General features: G+C 45.1%; 1 protein-coding gene across 1 annotated transcript in view; it reads right to left on the minus strand.

Moving 5' to 3' along the window:
• EFR3A (EFR3 homolog A) overlaps positions 1 to 21,058 on the minus strand; it is a 66,596-nt gene that overhangs the window by 32,876 nt on the left and 12,662 nt on the right. Inside the window, exons 2-7 of the mRNA XM_037166435.2 lie at positions 13,483 to 13,559; positions 10,533 to 10,660; positions 9,178 to 9,328; positions 5,125 to 5,246; positions 1,198 to 1,347; positions 450 to 587 (exon numbers count right to left, since the gene is read on the minus strand). Of these exons, the coding sequence (XP_037022330.1) occupies positions 450 to 587; positions 1,198 to 1,347; positions 5,125 to 5,246; positions 9,178 to 9,328; positions 10,533 to 10,660; positions 13,483 to 13,559 (766 nt within the window). The remainder of the gene's footprint in view (positions 1 to 449; positions 588 to 1,197; positions 1,348 to 5,124; positions 5,247 to 9,177; positions 9,329 to 10,532; positions 10,661 to 13,482; positions 13,560 to 21,058) is intronic.

Genomic DNA, 21,058 nt, shown 5'->3' on the forward strand with positions numbered 1-21,058 from the left:
TCAGTGGATTGAGCCCTGGCCTGCAAACTGAAAGGTCGCTTGTACGATTCCCAATCAGGGCACACACCTGGGTTGCAGGCCAGGTCCCCAAATGGGGTGGGCAGGGGGCAGCCGATTGATTGTTTTGTTGACCACAGAAGTCAACAAACCAGGACATCTACACACAGCACTGTTTTAATCCTTCACTATGCACATGTAAATACATTTGAAATATAGTAACACATGTATTTCATAGTCTGTGTGTAGAAGTTCAGGATAAATAACACACCTGGCCGGCCAGACCAGTGCTGAGACACGCATGTCCGACTCGGTCCTGCACTGCCCCACCAGGCCCCCCGGCTCCATTATCCGCTCCCTCTTACAAGACAGGGCACTGCCCTCTGTGAGTGAGTTAACACAGAACTGATGGTGCGCAGGCGCAAACAGCTGTGAACGTGCCAGCTACTCACGCAAACACCGGCCTAACGGCGTTATTCATATTCCCGAAGGTCGCGCGACCCAGCAGCTCGCGGAAACAGTTCTCGGCCAGCACCGCAGGATTCTCCTCTTTGTCCGCAGCAGAGGGGGAGGCGGGAGGGCCTATGCGGCTGAGAACACAGGGAACGGTAAACAAACAGGACCGTGGGGATCCTGGCACTAGCTCCGACAGTTAAACCGAACGTGCGGTCACTTCCCAGAGATGATAAAAATAACACTTTCTTTCTATCCCAAAGTATCTTAGAAGAATCAGCAAGAAATACAGTTTAACTCTTTCATTGGAAAACATTATAAAGTAAGTAGCTATTACTATTACTATTATTATTATTGTGGTTATTTCTAACTCCATGAAAAAGCATGCTGATCTCTAAAGAGTAACAGTTTAGCTAAAATTTTTATTTCTCACATTTGCAACTTTAAGCAATATCAGTTCAAATTCCAGTTTGGAGGCTCAATAATAAATAGCATGTAAAGTATAAAACTATCCTAAAGCAAATAAAACCGTAAGTGCACAAGTACAAACCTGTGCTTTCCTAAGCCTGATGTGATCACAAAAGACGAACACTTTTTCAGAAAGGGCGCATACTTAAACCCACTCAAATTTACGAGACCCCTTATTTTCAGCACACTGAGGACAAAACTTTCTCAGCCCAGCGAGCAAGCACACGTCCGTGTGTGCTGAGGCAATGCAGCCCTGACCCCAGAGTCCTCGTTCAGTACCTGTCGACCTCCTCTATCTTCTGCATGTTAAACAGCAGAGACGGCACGATTTTATCCATGTGCTGGGGTTCCCAAATTGTCGCCCGGAGCTCGTCGTTAACTGTTTTGCGAACCACGCCTTGAATACCCCTGATTCCAGCAATTCTAATCCTAGGGGGGAAAAAAAGCGAGCCATGAAAAAGTGATTTAAACAAGTCTGCTTGTTTAGCTAAAAGAATGAATCCCAAGTAAATACTGTTACCTCAAGTTAATAAGATGAAAATAACACAAGTCTGAGAAATTAAAATTCAATGATCTAAAATGGCCAAAAGATGAGTCAGCTCCCCAAAAGGCTTACTTTCGATACCATCTTTTTAAAATCAGCATTTAAAGTCTAAAAGTACTGTAAAATATGGTAATACCCAGTCTAAGTATAATTTTTAATGAGAATTCAATCAAAAGCTCTAAGCTTTCCTTAAGAAAATGACAGTAGTTCGGAGTAACGCACCAGGCTCTCTGCATTTCTTGCCCCGCGCTCTGACGCTGAGCAAACACGATGTCGCCCTCTGAACGCCCTTCAGTGCTCGCCCAGCCTCTTCCCGCCTCCTCCCCACAGGCTCTCGCCGCCCGCCCTGAGCCAGCCTACAGGGAGAGCGAGAGGCCGAGACGGTTCCTTTAAGGGTGTGACACAGGAGAACTAACCAAACGGAGTACAGATAACCTCGGCCACGTACATACACACGTGTATGTGTGTGCACTGACATATATGTTGTCACGCATATCTGTGACTTACCATTTATCCCGCAGTGAGACACTGCTGCCCCACCCTCCCACTCCAACCCACAGCCTCAACTTCCTCGAGCTCTTCCTCACTCCATGTATCAATTTATAGGTTCCAGAATGAAAAGTGACTAGAGAACAGCATATAAAAGCAGAGGTAAACTGGTAGCCCAGCCTCCCTAGAACATATTCCTTCTGGCCAAACATGACTGTTACTTTCTTTTTGCTACTACTGGCCATGGTCACCAGGGAAGGCCTATTCAGCATATCCAGCGCTGTCTTCCAACACGGAGCCTGTGAGTAGGGTTAGACAACGGCAGCTGTGGGGAAGGGGACGACCCCCTTTCCTGACCCATGGGGGAACGACCCAGGCCTTCAGGGGAAGCAGAGGGGGAACAGGAAGGGGCAGCAACAGGGTGCTGAACGGGTCAGAAAGTGAACAGGGAGACACAGAGACGAGTCCTGCCTACTTTGAAGCTGTGTCTAGGCGCGCTGCTTTCTAAAACACTGTGAGGGTAAGAGATCTCCAGCTACCACAAGCAGGCAAGCCTGCTGCTACCGCAAAGGTGTCTGCTTTAGGCACCTGCGGCTACTCCTTGGGAGATGACAAGGTGGAGCGGACAAGACGACATCAGAATGGTGGCTCATGCCTTGCCACACAGGGGCCTACACGCAGCAGGCAGAGGGTGCTACCCCCGTCTGGGGGAGGCAGGGCTACCGGAGCTACACAGCGGGCATCCAGTCCAGATCCAGCACCCGGCCTCACCAATCACTCTAGCCACGACCTCGAAAAACATTCGTGGTTTCCTTATCAGTAAACCAGACCAAGTGTCTTACCTAAAGCATAGGAATGTCGGATGGTTTAAATAAGTTAATTCATGTAAGGTGCTTATCCAATAAAGGGTTAAACAAACTGGCACACAGTAAGCACTCAACAATTAGCCTGCTCATGCTGTTCAGCACGATGATGATAGTGATGATTTCCACCACAGCCGAAGGTTGCTCCGGAAACAGAGCTTAAGACTGTGATGCATGACCTCACATGTAGGAACTGCTTCTGCAAGGCAAATATTTTAAGAAAATCAGACCCATTCCTCACTTCCTACTGTGCACACTCCCACCCCCTGAGTTCCACCTGAAAGGGCTTTGCTAAAATTAAAGGGATTGATACCAAATAACTAAATCTAAAAGGGAAACTGAAAGGAATCTAAATATGCCTGAAGACAGCCAGAAGGACTTTTACTTAAGGCAGAGCAAGGAAAAAAAAAATCCAACCCTCCAAGTATGGTAAAGCATTTTCATTTACTCACTCGCTTTACAGCGATTCAAAAGAAATGTTGGAATTTTGGAATTTCGAATATTATATAATATCGGAAAGACCAAGATTTAGGAAAAAGTACCATAAGACCTTTCATTTGTGTACAGAAAATTTCAAGTTTCTTTTTGTAAATATTAACAAAAAATTTCTAAGGAAAATACTTGCATGTTCAAAAGAACTTCTTTCACTAGAGGGCGCTAAATACCTAAAATAAGATAACTTATGTAATACATTTTTTGTATATCTTAAAATGCATCCTTTCATTAATTTTATGAATGCCATCAACACTTTTTACCCACGTTAATTTATATGTGGAACTCACCACAACCAATTTTGACAAATGTGTTTGAGTAGTTTATGGATCCGTATAATACTAAACTGAAAATTAAACAACATTCTGGATGTTTTCTATACATTTTTTTAAAAAGCAAAACTGTTACGATATTTTTAAAAACTGCCATTTTATTTAGGTAATCTTTATATTTTTTTGCTCCATTAACATTTTAATGTCAGCCCCTGAGACAAGAAAATAGTTTTATAAAATAGTTTTTAATGTCCTTTAGGGGGGAAAAAAGAGGTTTTAGTGGCACCCGGGGGAAACAGGAACTTAATTATTATAAGATGGTTATAGTTATCCTCACCATTCTACAGCTTTACCCTCATAAGCAAGCAAAAACATCAGGGCTCTGACTGACCCTGAGGATAAATTACTTAACTGCTTCTCAGACAGAGAGAGATTTCATATCTAGAAAACAACTACTGAATCTCCTCTCAGCTTTCTTTCTCTAAATGAAAATAACTTTTACACTAATCTTTATTTGTATAAACCAACACTGTAGCTTAAAACTAGTTATATTTAAAACAGTAAAAACTAGTTATATTTCAAAGCCTTATTTTTCAAAGAAAAATAAAAATTACAAAGCCTGCTAAATCTTGCTAAACTGCTCCCAATAACTCTGAATTCAGATTAGTTTCTTTCTTTTTAGTGTTTTATGGTAAAGTTCAAATTACTTTCTGTATTTACCAGAGTCATTTTGACTTTAATTCTTAACTTTCAACCTATGGATTGTGTTTCCAAATAAGCATTTGATTCGATTACCAGTGGGTTGCATGTATAAGAAATGTTTACAAATACTCGAGTTAACTGTTACGAGAACCGAGACTGACAAGGACTCAGTAACATACATTCCACCCACGTATTCACTCAACCAGCACGTCCTGAGAGCCTCCTGTGGCCTGGCAGTGTCCAAAGTGTTAGCCACACAGCAGGCCTCGAAGCAAACCTGTGGCCTCCTGGAGATCACGCGCCCCTGATGGGCCAGAACAGGTACAGCTATGAGCAGAAGAGAAAGAGTGACTGGGACGGGGTGGGCAGACAGAGAATTAAGAAATAAATGGTGGCTAGGCAGGACTCTCGTGACAGGGCGACATCTGCAGAAATCTGAACAAAGTGAGCGAGAAGCCAGGTGGGTGTCTGCAAGTTCTATGCAGAGACCGCTCAGTCCAAAGGCCTGGGGGAGAAGGGTGCCCAACATGTTCCGGGAACAGCAGGGGGAGCCGGTGGCTGGGTCAGAGTAGAAGGAGGAGGCCAGATGGGATGACAGGCTCTGACCCTGGGTGGGGGCGGGGGCGTAGAGGGGCTCCCTGGGTCACCGTCAAGACTTCGGATTTTATCTGCAATGAGTCGAGACACCACACTCCGTTTTGCTAGTGCAGTAACGGCAATGGGAAGTCGCGTTTCGGGAACAAAGCATGTGTTTCCACATTTCCCTTGGTAACCGCCATGTAATATATAAACATGGGACTCATCAGCGAGTCGCTCTGTGAATCACAGCATAAATGATACGCACTCTGTCCGTGTGTCTGGGTCGCTGTGGCAGGAATGGCACATGGCACTGAAGCGGGACACAAAGAAGTCGTAACGTCTGTGATAGGACGGTGTGTCCTCCTCGATGTTTGCAAATTTGACAAACTACAAGAAAATACACAATATAAATGTGTTAATCACCTTTTTGAAAGTGTAGACAAAACACATTTACTTTCATTGAATCCTTGTTACATTAGCAAAAAATATCCAAGAAGCAAATGAAATGTATAAAATATCACACATACCACCAACATATGAAAACAACTGCAGAAAACCACGGATACACTGCATTAAACATTAACTACGACCTGCTAATCCAGCTCCCTGAGCGAGTGAGCCGACTCGCTGCAGGACGAGAGGCCCGGCGCCGGTGCTGGCCTGCACGTCCTGGGTGCTGGCTCCAGAGATGGGCTCTCATCTCAGGCCCAGACCCGAGGGCCTTCCACTTCTTCACTGTGGGCAGGAACAGCTGCTTGACAGCCGTTACACAGCACATGAGAAAGGGGGTGTGACTGTCAATGGGAAAGACCTGGTTCTTCTTGCTGACACAGGTAAAGAATTACAGACCAGCAAATCTAGTCGTATGTAATCAGTTTATGAGTGGCCCATTCCCATGGAAGAGAACAGGACTGGTAGAGTCAGGGGTGAAAGGCAAAGTTTCAGGGCAAAGCAGGGCGACAAAAGCAAGAGCAGCTGAAGACCAGGGTGGCCAGCCCCTGGGCAGCCTGAGAGCCAAGAGCACCCTGAGCCCCTGAGCAAGAGAGGGAGTCCTTTGCTCTCAGGACTCATATAGTCGGTGGGACAGGAGGGAAAAAAGTTACACATTGATTAGTGGGTGGACGCGGTGCCAGCTTTCCTGGGGGAACGTGACTACCCAGACTTAGGCCTGTGTGGGGGTCTGTTAGCCCGAATCCTTATCTCCTTACAGACCCCATTTGTTCACCTTGCTGTAAAACAAATATGTGACAGGAGGCAGTTAATTAAAATTGGGGCACTTTCCAAAGTCATTTATGGGCTCTTTCTGTAAGCATCAGGGACTCCATCATAAAACAGACAGTGACCAGAGGTAGACAATTAACCAAAGTTGTTTTATGGGCCCCTTCTTTGAGCACCGGGGACCCTCTCCCACATTCAGGCCTTGGGATGAAAGCGGTTTCAAGGCTTTCTTTCCCAGACAGTGGAAACGCTACATAGAATTTCAAGGACTTCCCTTCTTTCTTGCTAACACAGTGTTTCTTGTGATGCTGGAACACCTGGCAATATTATCAGACCAGGCTCAGTCCTCCTGAGTTAGTGTGTGAGCCTTGTCCCCTTCCTCCTCCCTGCCTCAGTTTACTATTCATTCTACCTAATTGGTAAAAGGCGTTTCCTGGCTACATGCTGGCCAGCGACAGTACTGCAGTCTCCGAGTTCTTCCTATGCTGTCTCCTGCCTCACAACCTCTGTAGAGGAGAAAATTACTGGGATGGGTGGCATTCATTCTGCCTCCTTTCTCATGACAGAGAACAGAGGAGAGCTCTGTGTTCAGGAAATTTTTAATCTCCTACATGAATCACAGACCCCATCTTTTCTCACTCGCTCTCTTACTCTCTCGGTGGTTTGGTGATTCTGTCTACAAATAGCCTAAAGCAACAAACTCGTGTTTCGTTGTAAATCTGCACATGGCACATACGTAGACAACCTGCGGGGATTCTGACTGATGGTGTGAAAGGCTCCGTCTCAAAGGATGACTCAGCCAGGTTTACTGATGCTCCCCAGGAAACAAGACTGAACTAGCAGTTTAAACTGATTCAGCCGAGCTAAGTCCTCTGTTTTAAATTATGTTCTTATATGATTCACATAAGCTAGAAAGAAGCTGCAAATAATACAGCTGCTTGAGAGTAAACTGGCATGAATTCATTACCTGTTTTGTATCATACACTGTGCTAGGCACTTGCACATGAGTTCTTACTTAACTATTCTAATAACCCTGGGAAAAAATGTGTCCTTTACACCCACTTTACAGATCAGAACACTGAAACTCACAGGTTAAATCATCTGCCAGAAGTGACATAGCAAACAGTGAAATTGGTGGCACTACAGTCCCAAGGTTAGATGCGAATTTTCAAAATTCCCATAACCACACACTAACCATGTGAACAGTTTGGGAAAATACTTACACTTTTCATAAAAAATAAACCTTAAGTGACATGCAAAAATGCTTGATAACATAAATAAAAAACATACAGACCAAAGTCTATATACAAGATATTCCTCATTTTCTAATGCACACTTTAAGAACAAAAATATTAAAGGATTACTTCTGAATATTGTCTTGTTTACTTTTACATTTTCTAGCATTTTCCAAATTTGCTACAATAAACATGTATTACTTTTAAAATTAGGAAAAAATTGATCAGAAATAAAAATTTGACCATGATAATGTTAAAAGTACTACAAACACTTTAGGAGGAAGACGTGAGTCCCTCCCTGCCCAGGGGCAGCCCCAGACAGCAGTGTGGTCCGCGGGTCCCCTGCCAGAAGTGGCCCCCACCGCCCTGGGGCCTGAGTCCGCTCCGGCGGGGGGACGCACACAGCACCTCTTTGTGGAAAAGGTCCTCGACTTGCCGTAGCTCCGGGGGCTCACTGACAAGCTGGGAACACACACACTCTGTGCTAAAACATGCCAATAAATAGAAGGGACTTGTTATCAGACGGAGAAGAGGAGACAAGTGAGACAAAGGACACAATGCAGAGATTACAAACAGTTAGAAGGCCCTGGGTTCGAATCCTGGGCTAACAAAACTTGTGACCTATGAAATGAAATACTTAACTTATACGGTTGCTGAGAGGTTCAAATGAAAACCAAAGAAAAGTTAACAAAATGCCTTGCACATAGTACATACTCAATAAAAAATACGTCCTAATTTTTTCCATTTAAAAATGTAATTAGAGAATTAGATTTTGTTTCAAAAGGTACAACTAAAAGCAGCAGCCATGAAATTCTTTAGAAGTTGATTTTCTTGCACTGAGTACTATTAAAATATTGGACCCAGAACATTTTTACGGTTTTTTTGGTGTGTGTAGTACTACATTTTCCCACAAATTTTCTACAAACACCGCTCGTTTTTTGTGCAGCGCACACCCTGTGTCATTTACAGGCGTTTCACAGCGCCCGTGACATCACCGACACTCCCAGCCTGCACTGAAATCCAGTGGTCGGGACGGGCAGGGGAACCGCCCTGCCTGAGAGTCACCGCGTTGGTTTGTGAAGCGAGTGGCCTCTGCGACCGGTCCCTACAGGCCGGGCCACTGGCAGCCACATTCAGAGAAGAAGGGCGAGAAGAGTCCTGAGGCCCGAGAAAAGTGAGCTGGGTCTACTGAGCACAGGCGGAAGAAAAGGAAAAGGAATCTACGCTTTCCCTAGATCCTAATCTGCAGTGACAGTGTATTTATATGCAAAACAGCAGGTCCGGCATAGGAAGGACCTGGTGTCCAATCTCTGTTCTGCAAGGAGAAGTCCACTGTGTCTTTGGACAAGTTGTGCAGCTCCAGTTCCTCATCTGTTGTTATAGAAACCTGGATGGGAACATACAGATTGGCTGGATGCCTGAAAGCTTCCTCAGAGAAGAAGTTGGAACTGGAAGACTGAACATGATACAATGAAACTATAGGAAAGAGAAGACTGTCACTGTATTTTATTTTCCTTTTCAGATATGCCTTCTCCAACCCAGCACGTGCTTAACAAACTATGGTTCAGGAGAGAAGGAAATGAACATGGCAAGCAGAAACGGCTCGGGCGTCGTGTAGGAAGGCACGGGAAACACACCCGTAGTTGTACGGCCAAGTGACGTTCTGTTGCCTCATGCTGGACTAATGTCACAGATTTCACAAGGAATGACAGAAAAAGCTGGAGGCAAAGGGATCTAACTGTCTACATCTGGACTGGTTGTCCAGAGCATTTATTTCCCAGGTGAAGACATTTTCAGAAGGGAGTAATTCTTGAGACGATAATGCTAATAAGACTTAAAATTAGTAAGCAAATAGTTTTACTCACGGAATTTGTTCCAAGGACTTGAAGCTTTGGTTCCCCTGATTCCAGAAGCTTTGCCACCATATGAAGAAAGCTTTCTACAAATGGCTTGATGCTTTGGGAGTGGCAGGCCATAAGAAGTTGGTCCAAAGCCTCCATAGCAATTAAAACATACCTACGTGTAAGACAGTGACAAGGTCAGAGCATTTCTAGCTGTCTAAATTCTGAGTGCTTCTCACTGAAGAATTAAAATGAGTTTATTTAAGTGCACAGAATGGAGGAAGGAGGACTCAGCAGTTTCTAAGCGAACCCGTGGTTCTCCCGGGCACAGACAGTCTTAGATGCAAACCAGCCCTCAGCTGACTAGGATGCAAATGGGGCTGCACCACCCGCTCCTCCCCGGAGCTGTCAGAGCTCCTTTCACAGGACCTGCGTGGACACTTGTCTTCGTAAACAAGGACATTTTCTCTTTTCCAGACTTTTAGCCATATTTTTGCATCTGACACAAAATAATATTATAAGCAGTGTGCCTACATTCTCAACACAATCTACTAGTATTTGTAAACGTGAATATACGAAACATCAGCAACAACAGGTTATAAGGAAGTGTCCCATAAATTTACCGTATAAATTCACTGAGTTTTAAAGCTTACAGTAAAAACTAACATTGAGACTTCAGTTAACTTCACTTCAGTAACCATCCATAAAGCTGTTTGTGTCGAGACTCACACACATGTCCTGTGTGACAGCAACGTGGAAGCAGAGAAAGCGAATATACACCCCTTGGAGAAGAGAGTACTGGAAGAAGCCAGGATCACAAAAGGACAACATGGGCAAGAAGTTAATCGGAATCACACAAATTACTACTGTTGAAGCTCAGAAAAGGGATTAAGGTAGAAGGGCTTTATTCACAGGGAGTTCTACAGCATGCGTCATTTCAAAGCAGCATGCTCATGACCTCTGAACCCTTACATCTAAGCCTCGTACAGTTCCTTTCTGCTGACAGGTAACAATGGAGCTGTGTTAAAAACCAGCTGATTAACGGGATCTTTGTTTTCAATTCAGAGACTGGTTTTTAAATTACTGGACCAGACTAATAGACTAAGGGAGTCAATTTCTACTATTTCCATTAGAGAAGTCTCAGAAATTAATGGATACTTAAGCTAAAGGCAACTCCATCCACTCACAGGAGTCTATTCTTAAAAGCTGAGCCCTGTGAAAGCAATAAAAGCTGCAGCATCTACGTGGTGTTACACAATTCCTTGTACGTTTTATCCTCTATAAAGTGCTTTTGCCTGATGGCAAAAAAATTTACAGGGTGATTTAGCCAAGGGAGAACCTCCCAAAGATACAGTATTAGCCACAAGGCTTTTCCTTACCCAGAACGATGCCTGACCACATCCCGGCTCAACCTTTCCGCCAGGTAAGAACCGATTCGATCCAGTTTCTCTGGGGCAGACACTGCGTAAAATGTCAGTTTCTCCATATCGGCTTTAACAAGGCCATCCTAAAAATAACAAGATAAGTAGGTTATCTGTATTTTCATGCCTATTTTTGTATTTCTAAATATTCCTTGCTGCTTATTTCCCCTTTCTAGATTGGTGTTGAAGCTGTATTTATGCTGAGCCTTTCTGGATATAGCTTCCTTAGTGCTTAATATTCACTACTCTGGATATGCAGAATTTTTAAAACATTAAAGAAATGTCCCATTTAGACAAAGCACTGAAATACACCTTCATAAGGATGAATTACTCTAGCATCATCATTTAAACATGACAGCATCTCACCCACTTTTTTTGCCCCTTGCTAATTTTAATGAGGTATAATTTATACAATAACCCAAGTATCTGTAATTTGAAATGCAACCATTGTAGACACCTGTGTAACCACCAGTAACAAACAAGACGCAAATACTCCCATCATTTGCCACAAACCCCTCATGACCGTCTGTCTCCGGGCAACCCCTGCTCTGCCTCTCCTCTCCATCAACCAGCAGGCGGATGCAGTCGCAGGGCTGACCCTTCCTTCGACAGTTCGCCTGGATAACTCCTGCTTGTCCTGCAGGTCCCGGCATCCTCCAAAAAGCCTTCGCTGCACCTCACAACACCCCTCCCGAGTCTGAGGGAGGGGTTCCTCCTACCTGCTCTTTCTGCTCATGGCACTTATCTCTACTGTCACGTTTTGTGATACCGTTTTTATAACTTCAAACAAATGCCAGTCAAGTGCTAACTTGCGATGGACACCAGGGAAATACCATGAACAAAGAACTGTTAATCATTTAATCTTCATGAGATCCCTATGAAATAAGTACTATTTATAATTTTTATCTCACAATGGAAAACTGAGGGACTGGCCCAAGATCACACTGCCGCTCATTTTAAGGAATGGCGGGGTCATTTGTCCCCTCACTTGACAGCTCTTTGAGGGCAGGACCACGACTGAACCTCTGGGCACCTGCTGTCTGCCCATTCTGGATACACGAGATTATCTTTTTGTTTAATGAGTTAAAAATAAGAAATGCGGTCGACTGAGCTATGCAGCGAGGTTCATGTAAATCTCTTTTTTAACCTTACTGTACAGACTGCTATTTAAATAAGTCTTACCCAAGTACCCAGTAAAATATCCCTTCCGTGACCATTCTCTAATTTACCTGCCATCGTTCCCATGACCGGGGCTCCCTCACCACCCACGACTGAAGTGCCTACCGCAGACACCTGGACTGTCCGCATGTCCCTCCACGATGTGGTTATCTTCGGTAACCAGCTGTCCTACAGCACTGGGGGAAAGTACCTGAAGAGCGAGTCTGCTAACAGTACTTCTGAAACTGTGCATCAGAAATCGCAGCCAGCGTGACTGGCACCCGTTACACTCTGCAATCTGAAGGTTCTTGGTCTCAAACACACCTCTTGCTTTCCAAACCTTTCCCTCTCCTGGCCTGTCACCTGCAGCGAGGAGACTGATCTCTCCTTCTCCGGGCTGCGTGCCTCTCTCAAAGCTCAGCAACTGTTTCTCGGAGAAGGCTTCCCAGAGCCTGCCAATCCGCAGGGACACCTCCCTGCTTTATAGGAAAAGAACTTCACCACCTGCTTCACCCCATGTTCCACTTACTGGTCTCTGCACTGTGATTTAATGTTTAGTCTGCTCTTGCTTTAAAGCAGCCAATGGATGGGAAGCTCCTTACAGGCAGGACCAGACCTCAGGCTTTTTCATATGCCACAAATTATGCAGGACATCTGGCAGCCAGCAGCATGAAATCGATGAGCCTCCTCTAATAGCTGAATGTTTAAGTCAGATTTGATTAAAAATGAGGTATATGCCCTGGCTGACGTAGCTCAGTGATTGAGCACAGGCCTCTGAACCAAACGATAGCAGTTCGACTCCCAGTCAGGGCACATGCCTGGGTTGCAGGCCAGTTCCCAGCAGGGGACGCATGAGAGGCAACCATACAATGATATTTCTCTCCCTCTCTTCTCCCCTTTCCCTCTAAAGATAAATAAATAAAATCTTTTTAAAAAATGAGGTATAGCTCATCAGATATATAAATGAATGATAAGACAGCCAAAAGGCTTCTATTGATGGCTACATTTTAAAATAAAGAGAATTCTGGACATCGAACCCCTGTTAATAATTTTTATTCATATCCACAAACACTAGACCAAAGGAGTATTAGGAAATTTAGGAATGTCAAAACAAAACCTTTTAAACTAAATCCAGCTGCTTTGAAACCAGTAATCTTCCATAGTAAAGTAACTTTTATAAAAAATTTGTAAGAATTTAAGTAAAAAGACAACAAACTCTGCCTGGAGAACTCTTACTTTACATTTCAAGGTTCCCTTCTAAAAACCGTGGCCAGTCCCACTCATTCTTCCTCCTCCCAAACCCCCATCAGATGTCCTTCCAACCGAGCCCAGGAGCTGCCCGCACCTCCTCTCTGTCACGGCACCTCTCCCACCATGCGGTTTACAACTGCCCGTTCACTTGTCTACGAGAACAGTGAGGTCGGAAAGCCAGGTCTGTGCTCACAGAGCTAATCTGGCAGCAGTTCATGAATTTTGATGAGTGAGTATCACTTAAATTGAGGAACTATACAGACAGAATATCACCTGTCCATGATTCCAAATTTATGCCCAATCTATGAAAAAGATCCACAAATTAGACAAGCAAGCATGAGTCATTTAAAAGCAAAAGAAAGAGAAGTATAAAAATAGCAGAGCACACAGTGAGGTTCCAGGATAAAAGTAGAGAAATGAAACGAGGGAAACCTTAGGGAGGTCGGGGGGGGGAGGATGGGTCAGCAAAGGAAGGATCAATGGATGTAGATCAAATTACTTTTGGGTCTTCAGGGAATATGTTGTCCACCAGGCGCTTGTAGCGAGGCCGCAAAGCGGAGCAGCAGCAACACACTCCTGTTCAAAAGAGAAAAAAATCACAAGGTACAGAGATTATTTATACTGTAAATGGACCCTGAAATTCAAGTTTCTAAATTTTAAGGGTTATTTAAAATAAAGGGGAAAAATTCGAAGTGCCACAAGCAGAAAAACACTTACAAATTTAGGTACTAATTAAGAAATGACAAAGTCTGCCCTGGCCGGGTGGCTCAGTTGGTTGGAGTGTCGCCCTGCATGCCAAGAGGGTTGTGGGTTCAATCCCCAGTCACGGTGTGTAAAGAAGGGAGCCAATGGATGTCTCTCTCTCTCTCTCTCTCTCCCCCCACTCCCTCTCTTCCACCCCCTCAGTCCCTCCCTCTAAAATCAATAAACATGTCTTCAGGTAAGGATAAAAAACTATGAAAAAGTTAAATTTCTTCTCCCCTCCCCAAAGATGCAAGGTACTAATGGGTGATTCCAAAGTTCAAAACCAAATTATTTGGGGGCATGTGTGAGAATGCACACACACACACACACACACACACACACACACACACGCACACACACAGAACCCTGCAGAACGCGCCCTGTGAAGCAAGTACATAATCGCCGCTCCCCTTATCCCCTCTCTGACCTCACTCTACTCTCAGCACACTGCCTACTCCCCCGCCCTCTGCTGGGCCCAATCCACTCAGCTCCAGCCACAGGGGTCTTAAAATGACAGTTCACTTCTCGCTGGTGAAAACAGTTAATACTTTTATTTAGATGATAATCATATAAGAAACTACAATAGACGGGGAAACACGCTGAAAGTCCAGGAATAATTTTTAAATGCTCACAGGTTGCTGTATATATTCTCAGTTGTTGATGTCTTGGAAGGAGCAATGGATTTGGATCCAGAAGACCAGGGCTCACGCCAATTCTTGACCTCAGCTCCATGGAAAGAACCATGTAAGTGGGAAGAATCAGTTCTCTCGCCCCGCAAATCAGTAACTTAATAGGAACACTGGTCTTGAGCCATTATAAAATTATTTAGGAGACTGGGCTATACGAGTCACTGTGTAAGGGTGCATTTACATACATTTGAAAACCAAAATAGGGAAGGAAGGACACTTGAGCTAGAAGTGAAAAGAGCTCAGATCTAAGCGGACATCTGCTACTACCGTACCGTCATGCAGGAGACTCCCTCAGACCCCACCTTGCCCATGACGTACACAGCACCAGTCACGCACGCAGCCATACACCGGCTCTCAACTGAGGGCCCAGCACGGGCCAAAACACGTAAGACTGACCCAGAGTCGCAGTATATATTAGTGGTCGAATCCATCAGCCTCCAAATATTTCACTTGCACCTACGACATGGCATCATGCTGGACGCCACGGATGCAAGAAGGTGTGAAGGACACACGATCTTTGGCCTCGAGGAGTCTATAAACTGTTATACAAAGTAGTGAAGAACTCAGCAGCCTATACTTAGGCTGATGATATAAAACGCTGTCCATTGTTCAGCATGTTTTTTACTTTAATAGAATAAAAACAATGCTAACGAGTCCATTAGGAGATTGTTTCATATTAACATCAAAGTGCCTGAATTCTTTTTAGGGTTCAAAATCCAAACACAAATCTGATTATTAGAAAGAAAAACAAGGGTAACAGCCAAATAAGCAAAAGTCGGATTTCTGTGTTCACTGTACAGGATACAAATATACTTCAGATAAAATGTCAGTACGCTGAAATAGGTTAAAATCAAACCTGTATGGAGCGATGAACCCCCACAGGGCACTAAGCTAGTACGTGATACTTGCGATGAAAGAAGCTGATAACCCATTAAGAAGATTAAAATGAAGACTGTGCCGACACGAACGCCGGGCCAAAGGAACGGTACATGCAGACAGCCGTCACGGCCAAGAGACCGGCCACAGGACCGGAAACGAGTCTCGGTGCCCTGAGCTCCTCATCCGGACGGTGAATTGTTATTTCCAGCAGTTAAGGATTCGCAGCAAGCTGCTAAATTTCATTTACATTGACCCTGTCTGATATTCCATATTGCTTTTACTGTAAAGAGCCTGCAACAGCTGTGACCTTGGGATACATGCCCTAGCCAGTCCCAACTTTCAGAAAGCTGAGGTCTGCCGGGGAGACGGCACCAAGCAGGCAGCGTAGGGTGAAGGGCAGGGGTCTGGGTCAGACGGACCTGGGGTGAGCCCGAGGCCTCTCACTGTCCAGCTGGGGGCTCACTTTCTCTTCCTTCACGCACAGTCAACAGTCAAATAGGTATAACCATGCCCTTTCATGCTTATTGGGAAATCATATACAACTGTGTGCACAGTTCTTCTTAAGGGTCTAACACATGGGAAGCATGGAATGAGATGGTAGCTGCTGTTAGCAGTGCAGGGACAGAAGTACCACAAGAGGGGTCCCCAGGGGGTTGGGGCCTTTGAGACAACATCCCCAACAATGTGAAATCTTTGCTGTAAACTCATCATCTAAAATCACAGCAATTATTATGGGTGGCTCGCAATGAGCTTTCAGTAACGACATCAGCATCGCGGGGAGCTGCCATTCCTGGACACGATGTGTGTGCTCGGTGCTGCACTGCCACTCGCTGGAACTCGTTCTCGTGCAGGCGGTGCTCTCCCGTCTGAGAAACGAGGGGTCAGGGCTCAGGGGCCCGTGGGTCCCATCACACAGCTGGTAAGCAGAGGAGCTGAGAGCCCGACCATATCTGATGACTTCCAAGGGGAACCGCCACACTTGACTCACACACCTACCAAACAATTTCTGAATTAAACATTTTAGCATTCCACACACCACGACCAGTGAACGCGGCTGCAGGAATAAGTGTGACCGATGAGGAATGCACTTCCACGCAGGAAAATAAGCGATCGCATCGAGTTCCTCCACAACGCCCGCATGAAACAGAACAAAAACACCCTCTTGGCCACTTAGTGTAAATGAAAAGCCAACAACTATAAAGATACATAAAGCCAGGTTTAAGATGTTAAATTTACTCAGGTTTCTATAAAATGAGAACATATTAAAGATAATACAAGGTTAAAAAGACTGTGGCAACAGTAATCATAACAGAAATAATTACCCACTATGGTAAACGAGAGCACACTGAACTTATAAGCATCGTGAGAGCGAGCACAGTGGACTCCCTGGACCTACTCAGGCACAGAAGCGTGGCTGGCTCCCTCGTCGAGGTCAGGTCATAAGGCTTCTCCAGCTCGGCGGCGGCAGGGACCTGGACATAGTCTCTCATGCTGCCAGAGACCATCTGCTCGTGGGTGTCCCTGCCTCCAGATCCGGTCGCCTACTGCCCGGGGAGTGCGGAGTCCACTGCACTTGTAATCAATTAGCAGAGGGCACTAACGTAATGTAACTTATCCAACTCATTGTTGACATCAAATATCAAGCTATCAAGCACTTGATAATATCCGTATCAAATTCTGCTGGCAGGGTCAAATAGCTTAAACAAGATACCATTAAGGTACCTGTACTGCTAGCTTAATAAAAGTAGATCTTCATACAGTTCAAATAAGAAAAATAAACACACTTATACCTGTTTTCCTTAAAGCACTCCTTTCATTCCTCCTCATTCCTGCTTCTGATCTTTTCCAATGAGCTCCTCACTTTCTGATCTCTTCCCAACGGTCTCTTTTCCAAAGAAAAAAACGGGCTACGAGTATACCAAAAGTCTTAAGCAACCAGCGAGTCTGAGCAATACGCATTTTGCTTTAACTTTGGTCCCAGCTTATAAAGAAAGTAACGCGCTCTCCTGCAGCCTGTGGGATTCAGAACCCTGCTAACGACACACTTAAACAGAAAGTCGACGAGGAAGTGGAACAGGGGAAGAACTGGGAAGAGAAAACGATGACCCCGCCGAAAAGCGCCGGGCTCATGAGGCGACCGGTTGGACAGACAGGAAAATCCTGCCGCCTGCCTCTCAGTGCTCGGGGACACTAAATTAATACAAAAATTCCCTGCAATGCAGAAGTCACTTCAAAACATGTAACACAGTTTTCAGTGAAACCCACACTCTCCCAAGTTCACCATTCCTTCTTTAAAGACGCCCCAGGACAGCTCTCCTCCTCTCGCCCCGCCGCCATCCTCACGTGGACTCACCCGTGTCCCCCAGTCCTCCCCTCACACAGAGCGAGAGGCCTCGACCCCGGCACCTTCCTCCTTTGGTGGTGGGCGGAGAACTTATTTCCGGCCTGTCCCAGCCTATTCACAGGACGACGTGAGGAGCAGCACAGAAATCCCCGCAGCATGGGTCAGGCGCGTGGGCAAAGGTTCCGGCAGGATTCTGCTTGTTTCTGAGCGGATCGTCCACCAGGGCATAGCTGCCGCTTGTGACGACACCTGCTTTCCTGTGAAGCTTCCCTATGAAGTAAGTCTGGGGGTTTGGGTGATTAATAAAGAGCCCCTTTAAAATAAACCACTTATACTTTCAACTCACTGTATTACTTAAAGATCATTTAAATCTCACTGGAAACAGTAACTCCTCCGTTGTTAAACTACCACTAGTCTATTGATGTCTCTAGTATTAAATACCACCACGGCACTGGGTACTGGGGATGACACTGTCCTCTAACGCTGGCGCTGGAGTTGAGGGACGTTTAGATGCCACTGTGGGACCAACTGTGTGACTCTGGATCAGGCTGAGCTGTAAAAGCAGAAACCACCAGTGTCTATACCTTCTACTTCCTCAATGAATTCTCAATTGTAATGTATCAGGAACTCACTGGAGTATTTGGGGCTCGCTAAATGTCGTACTTTCAAGTGTTAACGGCTATGATTACTGGGTTTTGGTCTTTAACATATATTTCTATCGTAGTGCCTATAACAACTCACTGCACTTACTTATACTCATATCTGTCTTTATAACTAGAGCGTAAGTCACTCCAACGTAAAGCCTGTATTTTAGTCATTGCTGTACATGTCTGAACAGGGCAGATTCTCACAGTGTTTCTTTACGAAGTGAACGTACACCCAAAGTGAGCTGATAAAATGGACTTCAGATCTGCTGTAGTACGTGCTATAAGAATCAAAATAATGACGATAGTACACTGTCCACTAAATACATGCCGGAACAATATGATTTCTTTGATGCACAGATGACAGTGCCAATGAATCACTTGAAACATTTAATGGTTTAGTTTTAGGCCTGGAAGGACATCAATAATCCAGGTGAAAGAGACAGACTGCTTTTTCTATTAGACTCAAAAATTCATCACCAAGACCCCATGTAGGTCTGTGGCGTCCAAAGCCCAGTGAGAGTCTGCACCACACACGTCCCCTCCCAGTTACCCCTGCAGTCGGTGCCGAACAACACGCTCACGTCACACCATGAAAAGCGTTAGCAGCATTACAGCCCCGTGCACACGGCCTTCCCAAGTACTGGACTCCGACACGGCCGTGTGACGGAGGGACGACCTCCGAAGACAAGGGTCATCCAAGGTCACAGGGACCGCACGGCCACGAGGGCCACGGCGGCGCAGACAACACTGCAGACTGAACTATGGGGACAGTGAAGGACAACTACAGTCTGATGGAACAAGGCAAGCATCACGACAGAGGGCGGCAGGTAGCAGAGCCGAAGTGCGGGAGGCTGAGCACCCTCGGCCGGGAGCGAACTAGACGGGGTCAAAGGAACAGGAACAAACAGCCTTATCTTGAGGAAAGTGTTCCTTTGAAAAAGATTTTAATCCACCCAAGGAGGGTTTTATTACTCAATTCTTTCCACGTGTAATTCTACCCCCCTCTCCTTTCCTTCTCAGTTTCACTGCTTGTTCTTCATTCCCAGGCCCTCACACCGTGTGGGAAAGAGGAGGGCGACCGGAGGAGGCAACCAAGGGACCCAAGTGCTCCGCTCCGGGGCTGTTTCCAAGGATGGCCCTCCCCCTGCCCCACAACCCCTGGCTCCCCGACAGGCACACAGGGCACTTTCCCAAACCGCTCCAGTCTCTGCCTTTAGAGAGAGGCGGCCTGGTGCCGCAGAGCCCCGGTGTGGGGTCTGCACTCAGCATCTGTTTCCAACCCCCCATACAACTTGTAATACAAGAATAGGTATTAGACAGTCTCCTACTTACAAAGTCAACCTGTCGATTTTATACCTAGACCGTATACTATCATATTTAACTGAAAAAGATTAAATATTACTCAGCAGAACTATCCAAGGACGAGAGTAATAACATGTAGAATAATCTGGCTTTTAGAAACTATATTCCTGAAAGATTGTATGTGAAAAACCTTCTGGAATCGTCATATGAAAAACAACAAATATTAAAATCAGAACACATAATTCTCTATTTGTTTCATCTGATGTTGGCTCAGTTTGCCAAACAAACAAGCCAGTCAGTGGCTGACAGGGGAACAAGAGCTGTGACCGGGAAAGACAAGTGCTCCCACCTCTGTCCCTCCAATGCTGGGACGCTGGGACGGAGAGTGGGGCTCGTCCCTCCTTCTCAAACTGTGCCCGGAGTCCTGCAAGCCACGGAGGACCTCAAACAGCTCAGGTGGCCTCGGTCTCTCTCAGAAGGGGAGTGCAGCTGTCCTGTGTCCCAGTTGCCAGAGGTGAGTAATTGGATGAACCCGAATTGAAAACTGAAATAGTATGTGATGCCCCTTTTTAATCTAATATATAAAATATTAACTAAATGTCCTTTATGATGATGTCAGTAGTACTATGAAGGATTACAAAAGGAATAACATTTTCTCCATATAGCATAGTTTTTTTATGTATGTGAGCAACAACTTTCCTTTTGAATCCAAACCACTGTACTACTATATTGAGATTCACCTTGCATAATTCATATGTTTGGGGGAGGGGAGAATGATGTAGTGGTGGAAGATAAATTTAAGTGTCATGATTAATAGGGAGAAAACAAGAGGAGGGCCAAAGGCAAACAGACCGCTATGTAGAATTTAAAGTGGAGCTGAGAAAGTAAGATACGAAGCACTCATGGGTTTTAAAAGATCTGCTTAAAGCACAATCTAACAAAAACTCTAGTGTGCACACGCGCGCACACACACACACACACACACACACACACCAGCTTGACCTTCAAAAGGAGACTTAATGCCCACCTAGGAAAACAGCTGGCAGGGGCATTAAGGGTTCTGACGACCTGCACCTCTGGAATATATTTCAACGAATCTATTTTCTACAAAAACATATTTTCTGCTTCTCAGAGCCAAGCTTGGTAAATACATAATACACTTGACTAATGAACAATATTAGGGGTGCCAATCAACCTCTCACTTCTGCTGTAGGAAAAAGCACTTAACTTTTGACTCCGTCCAAACTTAATACCACTAGTAATAGCCTGCTGTTGATCAGAAGCCTTACTAATGACATAAACCATCGATTAGCGATTAGTGACATATTGCATGTGGTATGTAATGCATACAGGGGTGGGGAAGAGTAGGTTTCCAGCTGAGAGCACATGAAACACAGTCTGCTCTTGTATCATTTGCTTGTTAACTATTCTATTACTTACTTGAACATTTACAAGATTGTACTTAAGAGC

Source organism: Artibeus jamaicensis, unplaced genomic scaffold, assembly GCF_021234435.1.
Source record: "Artibeus jamaicensis isolate MK-2021 breed Jamaican fruit bat unplaced genomic scaffold, CSHL_Jam_final scaffold_916, whole genome shotgun sequence".
Lineage (NCBI taxonomy): Eukaryota > Metazoa > Chordata > Mammalia > Chiroptera > Phyllostomidae > Artibeus > Artibeus jamaicensis.